Source organism: Geospiza fortis, unplaced genomic scaffold (genome assembly GCF_000277835.1).
Source record: "Geospiza fortis unplaced genomic scaffold, GeoFor_1.0 scaffold1105, whole genome shotgun sequence".
Taxonomy (NCBI): Eukaryota; Metazoa; Chordata; class Aves; order Passeriformes; family Thraupidae; genus Geospiza; species Geospiza fortis.
In genome coordinates, this window is record NW_005054608.1 from 237,692 (window position 1) to 246,951 (window position 9,260).

Below are 9,260 nucleotides of genomic sequence, written 5' to 3' on the forward strand. Positions count from 1 at the left end.
GATCGCAGCAGGACTCTGAGGAGCACCAAGTGGCAGCAGTGGCCACTTCTTTTGTTTTCTTAAGTACCCAGCCGTTAATGTGTCCTAGCAACTTATGGGAAAAAACTGTGTAAGTAAAAAGTAACAAAAGGAAATAAACCCAATCCCCAACACTTAAGGCTGCATAACTTCAGTTTACTGTAACATACAATAAACAACCTGTGAGTGTTTTTGCGTGCCACTTTCAGTCACTTAAATTTTACTTTAGGAGGAACTTACCTAATCCAATATAAAGCCTTACTTTATCCAGCAATATTTTCTAGTTAGGGAGTCAAGTGAAATCAAAGGATTCCTTTATTTCCTTTCCTATTATATGTAGTTTAGTAAAGGATTGGTATAGGAACTAAAAAATAATAGAAACCACTCTCCTCTTGAGGTTTTCAATCTGACTCATATTTAGAGGTATATATTTTTATCACAGGGGGTTTGTGAAAATGTTTTCTTGCCACTTCATTGTTAATCTTCTTCTTAAAATATCCCGTCCTAGCAGATCCTTCAGTGCATAGAGGCAGATATTGAAAACAGCTGCAAAGAAAGCAGAGACAGTTAAACAGCCAGTATCTTACGTAATCCATCAGTGTAGGTGAGCAGACTTTTGTCTGACACCCTTCTATCTCATAGTCCATCATCACTGCAATAAGCAGAGATTAATTGAAGAAAATGCTACTCTGCTATTTTGCAATATTCTACCTGAACACATTATCTCATTTTTCTCTATTAACCTAAATTTTATTGAGGAGTGCGCTGTAAAACATAGTTATTATGGTGGTTATTGTAAAGGTCACAAGTTCATTTGTGGGTTCTGTGACATGTTGGAAGTGAATATTAATAAGATGAAATTCCTTTCTTATTTACTAATTTACTTCCTTTATGAGTTCTCCTTTTATAACTAGTACTTCTAGAGTTTTTGCTTAAGTTAGAACTGTCAGAGTAAATAAGCTGTTTGTTTTCTGTATCAAAAGTGGTGCTTTAGTGAGCATTACTGGTGAATTAACAGAGTTCTAACATGCAAAGTACTTTTCACATGGATTTAGAAAGGTAACTCAAGAGAAAAAAGAGAAAAAGTGAGGAGATACCTTCTTTCTTTTTTTTTCCTCCACTTTGTGGTATCAATAATGGTACCACGTTTTAAAATGCATAGTAAATTGAAACACTATTCATTTTTAAAAATTTCACAGAAAATATCTTGATGGATTTCCAGGATGGGATGATCTGAGATCTTCAGGGTTTTTGCTTTGACAGACTGAATGGTGCTGAAATGGAGTAGATATATGAGTCTATAGAATGAATATGTTCCAAAAATGTTTATTTATGAGAAGAAATCCAATAAAATGCATTTTTCTGGAATTCATTCTTCAGTCTTATATTTTTGCAGAATGAAAAATTGTTGCGTTTGAATTTAAATACTTTATTTACAATAGAAACTTTTTGCTTTGGAACTTCTGCTAAGAATTTAAAAGCATTTCCCTCAGCAAATTAGCAACTGTCATCTGTCCAAAAGAAAGGGGGAGGTGTGAATGTATCTGACTGTCTTTTCATTAAAGTCAGACAAGAAGGAGATTCAGTGAATCTACATATGTTGCTGCAACTCAAATATACTCAGAGGAACACAGGTTAATTATTCATTTATTCTTCTGACACTTTATTTTGTACATTTGCACTATGATTAATTGTGTTCTGTTCCTTTTGATTAACAGAAAACAGTGATGTAGATGAGGAGACTATGAAGGCAAACTCTCAGGGGTTTGTTGGCTGTCTATCTTCAGTGCAGTTCAACCACATTGCTCCTTTGAAGGCTGCACTGCACCACAGCAGCTCAGCCCCTGTCATTGTAAAAGGGCGTTTCACTGAATCCAGCTGTGGTACTTTAACTGGAGCTGACTCAACATCAAGTGAAACAACCCATTCATTTGCAGGTAGCCTATGGTTATTACTTGTTCTGATCTCTGAAGCAAAATCCAAATAGAATGCTCATGACCTGAATCACAACTGACTTTTTATTTTTCCATGCGGGTTAACATCTCAGGAGCAGTTTGTAAATAATTCTCTTTTATATGTACTTACTTTCTTTTCTCTAACCTTTCTCTTTTCATCTGAATGTTTACATTTTTCTTTTTATCTCTGCAAAGTGTCATCTACATTGATGTTCTATGCATGCTTACTGACCCATACTACTGCTACTGTATCATATTGTAAATGAAGTGTGACTGTGAGAATTTCTTTAAAAAAGTCTTCTATTTGTCTGTCATTTTCTTTTTTTCTTCTTTTTTTTTTTCTGCTGCAGATCACTCTGGACCAATAGATGAGGGAAAGCCCTTAGCTAATGCAATCAGAAGTGACTCTGCAATTATTGGAGGTAATAGGGACTGTAACAAATCCACAGGAAATTTGTCTTTCTAACTTGAATCTGTCAGTGATGAATTGAAGTCAGTTTAGTTTTGTGTGCATACAGAAACAAGTGAAAGCTCTTCATTTTACTACAGTTGGTAGACAGGAGTCAAGCATTGTTTTAAGATGCAATTGATCACACTCTTCTTATTACATAAATTTATGCTGGGTTGCTATATATTGAAACATTCTGATGAAAAACAGGGTAGTAAGGACAGAATTCCAACCTGCATAATAGTGTTGTCTACTACTTTAAAAAGTGCTTGGATTTCTTGTGAAAAAAACATATATTTAAGAAAGAAACATCATTTCTTCTTGACTTTGCCAAAAAATTACCTTTTGCTACAAAGTCATGTTTAAAATCTTCTTTAATAAATCTGAACAAGAAAGACTTTTTCTTGAGAATATGAGGTGTCACTGCTTGGATCAATCCTCTGACAGTCTGAGGAAATTTCATCCTGGTTTCCTGTTTGGAAGGCAATGTTCTCTTGGAAAGACTCACTTGTGTTGATTTACAGCTTAAAATGCATGTTAAAATAATAATAATAAAAATAATTACAGTTGGTTTGAAATACAATTTCTTCTTCATTTTCTTCCAATTTCTTTTGGACATTTTTATCAGGCTAAAATAGAACTACAAATGACCATTCATAAATTTTTTTTCAAAATACTTTTTTTTTTTTTTTATCAGAGGAATAGAGGAAGAACCATGTAGAATTCAGTTACATCTGAAGTGAATATGGTGATAATCCCTTTATTGTTCATGCCTGTCAGATAAAGTTTACAACAGATGTGTGTGCTTAAGGTACAGGACTGATAAAGGAACCTGGTGTACAGGTTGCATCACTATGCCTTTCTGGATGATTGCCCATCTCATGTGAATCCTGTACGAAGGATCCATCTCATATGGATACCCACATGAAATCTACCAGTTCTGTCTCTTTAGCAAAAATGAGAAGTACTCAAATGAGCCTCAATAGGAGCAGTTTGGGATTGGGGACCCTCATTAGAAACTCCACTCATTTTACCAGTATTGAAATATGTACTTGTCTCTGTCAGTTCAAATTTTCTTTCAAGGCATAGTGTCTTCTCCTGTGACAATCATCCTCTGTGAGAATTTCTAGGAGTATTTCTTCTTTTGGGAGGAACTGAGGAAATAAAACTTGAAGATGATGTTTTGGCAGTATAATTCTTTTTCAAATTGCATAGATACTTTGGCAGAAAGGGCAGTGGGCCTCTGTCATTTAAATTCTGAAAATATTTACTTTCTGAGAGTTTTTAAAGCCTCATAGACAAAGGAAATAATGGAATTTAGTAGAACAAAACTGTCCAGGCTTTTCATTCAAGTTAAAATTGTTTAGGTCTATGAACGGTTGAGTTAGGATAAGAACCTCTAGTCACTTTTGTCTTCCATTTATACAGTGATACCTGCTATGGTCACTGCATGCAAAAGTGCACTGCATGACCAGTGATCTTTAAGAGAGTAGTACCCAAGATACTAAAATGAGATCATTAAGCCTAGAAGCTTCTCTGCTTGTAAAGTGATACTTATTGTATCTCTTTGGTGATTTTGTACACACCAAATGAGAATTGTACCATTGATTTCAAGGAAGGTAAGAATTTAAAAATATGTTTTCTGAGTTTTTTGCAAGTCTAGCTTTGTCAAAACTTGCTTTACTGTTTCAAAGGATTAATATTTTTTTATATAAGTATCTGTACATAAAGATCACTGTGTACTAGATTACTTAGTGTGGGTGGGATTTTTAAGTGTGCTAACAGCAAAGCATTTTTTTTAACTTCAAGCTATAATAGGTACAATCCTTTTAAGATAATAATAACGATTCAATTTTTTATTAAAACATTTGAGAATTTGGCACTCAAAATTTTTCTGCTGCCTGTGTTTGTTTGAAAGTCAAAACAAAGCAATCTGTGCAACATTAAGTAACATCTAAACACCCTTAAATGAGTATAGCTAAGAAGGGTATCAGTTCAGCTACTTCAGACAAAACAAGTTTATAGAAAAGTCCTTAAAGAGAGCATCCACTGTGATTGAAATAAAAGAATTACTGTTGTAGTTAATTTAAATAAGAACAGGGTTTATTTAGATTGCAAAGTCCATCTCAGAAAAGGATCTACTGAATTAAAACCTTTATATTTCTACAATTCTGCTCATAGTAGAGATCAAGAAAATAGGCATGTACCGAATTTTGGATGCTCTGATTTATGTACAGTGCTAAGAGACTAGGTATTTTTATTTTTCTTGCAGTGGTGACCAAGTTGTGCAACAGACTGTCCCTTTGTCTACTGAGGCACTGCATTATAACTGTTTCCTAGACTGCTTAGTGTTCTCTCCATCCCAACAGCCTAGTCCTATTTTCTGCCTCTGACAAATACGATCCATTTCTCTTCTGTTTCACATCTCCTCAAATTCCTCTCCTACCCATCTTCTAACTCATGAAGCTGAAGTCCTAAGACCATTATGACTGGTCTTATGAATGAGGAAGAGAGGAGATGGGCTGGCAGTCTGTAAGGTCTTGCTTATCTCTGTGAGAAGTATCTCACCTTACTGTTCCTTATCTGCAGTGGCTTGAGTTTGCAAACCAGCAGAGATCTAGGGCCTGATAGTGAAGGAGAAAAAGAAACCCTCTTATTGAAAATAAGGCCCCTAGTGGTTTTCCATCAAATAATTTCAGAAATTATAATGATCTGTGGATTTTATATTATTATTAATAGGGTGCAAAATTTCAAAACAATCACTATGAAACTTATACTAGAGTGCTCTTTCTGATTTGAAAGCAGCAATGTCCTCATTTCTCAGGCTTTCCTGTAAGCCCTTCCATTATGTGATGTAGTCATTCCTTCTTCGTCCTGCTCTCTGGCTTACGTGTTATTATTTGTCTGTCCTTTCTCATTACTTTTTTTCTCTTTTCTTCTTGTAGGTGTGATAGCAGTTGTTATATTCATCCTGCTTTGCATCACAGCCATAGCCATACGCATTTATAAAAAAAAAGGCATATACTCAAAAAATGAGGCAAAAGGATCTGAAAATGAAGACAGTGCTGAATCTGCATTGAAAAGTGAGCTCAGCATGCAAAACACAGCCAATGAAAATCAAAAGGAATACTTCTTCTGATTGTCATTAATGATTTAATCTAATATAATGATGTGACAGTCTGACTTTCTTGCTAAGCCAGGGGGCTCTCACTGGGCAGAAGATGTTCTTGCACACTACTCTAAATGCAATGGATTTGAGACTTACTATACTTGATATGTTCAGTCTCAGTGATTGCTGTAGCGGGCCTCTTTAAATTACATGCATTCCTTAGCTATTATACCGTAAATGCATTTTATGTAACAGTGAATTAGATATTGTAACCAATTTCATTGTTGGTAGTTTCCGACTGTTCTAATGTGACCTTCTACAAATGAAGTTTAATGTACACACTGAATATGATTTTTGAATGGGAAAATTGTTATGAATTTATTCCTATCCTTTTCTTTAAAATTTGATTGATGATTTTTTTTGTTCAAGGTGAAAGGTAAATTAATACTTTGTGTTACTAAAGAAATTCTGCTGTGCTGCATTATGGTGATCCATCTTACTTCCTCAAACTGAAAATGCCTTTTGAGCTGCTGTTGGCTGGTGTCAGCATCTGCTTGTGAGCCATGGCATTTGATGTCCAGAACAAACCGTATTTTTTAACCCTGGGATATGACTGATATCTTCATTATCCCTTCCTTTTGTCGGGCTTAGCAGAACTGAAGAGTGTACAGTGGGTTGAAATATTTTAAAATCTCTTTTTCAGTAGATTTTCACATATGGTCAGGTGATGGCACCAAGAGACTCATGCACATTCTGGGCATTTTGAATAAAATGGGGAGGAAAAGGCAAGACCTTTGCTTAGAAAGATAACTAAAAGACTATCAATAGTTAATTTATCAAGAGTGAAAACACCAAAAGATGGTCAAGGTTACTGTCCCTGGAAATTAGTGATGATGCTTCTGTCAAGAAGTAATGCTCAGTGCACTAACTGGGTTGTATTCTCTGAAACTGTTGTATCTATGATTTGCTCCAGGCCTCAAGTCTAATTTTTTTCAATGTTATAGAAATTATACAGGGAATACATGAACACTTTCATTCTGCACTCTTAATAGTACCTGCAATACCTTTGTGATAAAAAGTCTGATTACACCACTCAAAATTAAAAAGGTGCTTACTATGCTGAGAGAGTAAATGAAAGCTATTTATATTGTACAAACAAATTGTTAGATATGAAGGCTAGGTTTAAGTTGTCTAAAAAGAAGATTGTAAGCTCACTTCAGACACCATAGGTTATCTGAAATACCCATGTGGCCTGATGTGAATGTCATAGATTCTACAGAAGGTATGTGTCTTTTGGTAGAAGGCATTATAAATGGCATTAGATGACAATATTTAGGTAACTGACCCACACAAACCATTTTTCAGTTTTCCCTAGTGAGATGACTGGGTGTCTGGAGCTTGGATCTGAGAAAACAAACAAGATTTCTGTGACCTTGTAAACTTGAGTTTGAAATTTAAATATCTTCCAGAATTTATTTATATCTACTCCCTTTGAAAGCAATGAGAACAGTCATTGTTTTTCTATTCAAAGAATCAAAACTAGACCCTAGATTGTGCAGTTTAGAAAATGTTTATCATAGGTGCCCAATAACATTATAAAGATATGGAAAACTGATATGGTATGCCAAAACCCTTAATATGTAAATTTCTTTACATAGATAGTAATTGTAAATATAAATGTCCAGCAGATGTTTTCATTTAAAACTTACTTTCTTCCATCAGTCTTTACTTTCTTTTTTCAGAATTCTACCATTCCTTTCTCCTTCCTTCTATACAGATTTACTTAATTTTTAGGAAAAATCATTTCCTTTTTTTGGGTGCCTGGATGCTCTGCAACCATAAATTGTTCAGATTAACATGTAGTGCTTTCTTGTTTTCATTTTTGCAATTCTGTTTGCATCTCTGATAGATTAATCAGGCTGAGGACCCAGGATCAAGAGCTGTATCCATGTTGTGGATTTCAGACAGTTTGCTTCATGTTAAGAGGTCACCTTTAGGAAGGCTAGAGTACTGAACTATTCTTAATAAAATATGATGAAAATATCTTGTTTGTGGATGGGGAGTGGTGGAGGTGAAAGCCTCACGTGAGCCATGACAAGAAGACTTTGAATTATTAAGTTTACTAGTCTGAACCTTCTCATCTACTTACTTTGAAGTGAAAATTATGACTCCTTTTTGAGGCTGTGACCTAATTTGCATTAAATTCAAGAGGAGCCCTCCCATGGACTTCTCTGCAACCAAAGCCTCTGCATTTCAGGAGATTTTCCCTTTCTGCTATAGACATGTAGGTATCCACCTCTTAGTGCCACTTATATCAACAGAGTCACCTGCAGGGTGTGTCCCAGTCAACTCTATTTTTTGTCGTTGTGGGATGTAGTAACAATGTGGGACAAAACCTATAAGATGATTATTATAGTACACCAAAGCAGATATTCTGATTGAATAATAAAAGACAGGTTGTCTTTTATCTTAACTCTCACATGAGAGTTGCTCATATAAACCTAAGAAAGCTTAAATTTTACCCACAACAAGACAAGTTGGAAGAATGTAAACCTAACTTTTCAATCACTTGCCCTTAGTTTTATTGCCTTGCAAAGTTTTATTGTGTGTCTTTCCTTACTTTATTTTGTTCAAAATGAATAAGGGGAAAGCTTAATAAAATCCCTATTTCACTAGATAAAAAGGCGGAGGAGGATAAAAAAATGCCTGTATGAGTGGCACATTATCTCATTCAAAGACTTATTTTAAGGCATTTTATTTTGTGAGGGATTCTAAGAGGGAAAAGATATATGGATTTTGTTGAATGAACATCTGTAGATTTGTAGAATAAGTCAGTTACGTCTCCCTGAAGATGCAAATGCCCATTTTCATCCGTAGGAACAGTGATCACATGTTTGTCACCTTAATCTAAAATATACATGTTTGAAATCAATGAAGCAGCATTTTTCATTACTTGCTGCATTTCTATGGGGATAAAAAAATGGTGGCACCGAAGTGCGCTAAAATGTCATGGAACATTGTGCTGTCCCTTTTTGATTCTCTATTCCATTGTGTGATTTTCACCTCACTGTTAATAAAGACTTTTTAAAATAAAGTGAGGAAAATATTTTTTAAAAGAATTTGTATTAAAAAGTTTAAAATTGACAACAATATACTGATTTTTTTTCCAACAGTAAATATATGTAGAAGTGCACATAATATATTGGTGAGTGTGGTTATTTGTAGATACTTTGGAGCACTAATGTGACAAATTTGCTATGCATTGACACATTTTCCATGGGAAATATATTTTTTCTTAAGTACATTAGAAAATAAATAGCATCATGTATGTTGGTACATTTTTAAAGCTTTGTGTGGGCTCTAGCTATAAAGACTTATTTATGTACTCAACATTTAGCATATAAATATGATTTATTTAGGTTTTGGGAAAACATTTTCCAATACATCCACTGTTGTGTAAATGAAGAATATGTTATAAAACAAGTGCACAACTTAACATGAAATGTAGTCATAGTCAAAATAAATTTACAATATTGTTATTCATGGCAGCAATGTACAAGAAAAAAGGCATGTAAAAGACAAAATTTCTTTAAGGAATCACCTGAACAAATTCAGAACATGCAACTATTGCAACTTAGCAGGGAATTGATAAGAAACTATCATTTTGAAATAAAATTAGTTACTTTTAGAAGCAATTGTAGTTGTTTACACTCAAGGCAGAGATATAGTT

The 9,260-nt window shown here is 34.4% G+C and overlaps 1 protein-coding gene across 1 annotated transcript in view; it reads left to right on the forward strand.

Moving 5' to 3' along the window:
- LOC102041026 (contactin-associated protein-like 4) overlaps positions 1-8,166 on the forward strand; it is a 205,932-nt gene extending 197,766 nt beyond the window's left edge. Inside the window, 3 exon segments of the mRNA XM_031064606.1 lie at positions 1,737-1,955; positions 2,324-2,395; positions 5,367-8,166. Coding sequence (XP_030920466.1) covers positions 1,737-1,955; positions 2,324-2,395; positions 5,367-5,560 — 485 coding nt within the window. The 3' untranslated portion in view covers positions 5,561-8,166.
- Positions 8,167-9,260: the final 1,094 nt, after the last annotated feature.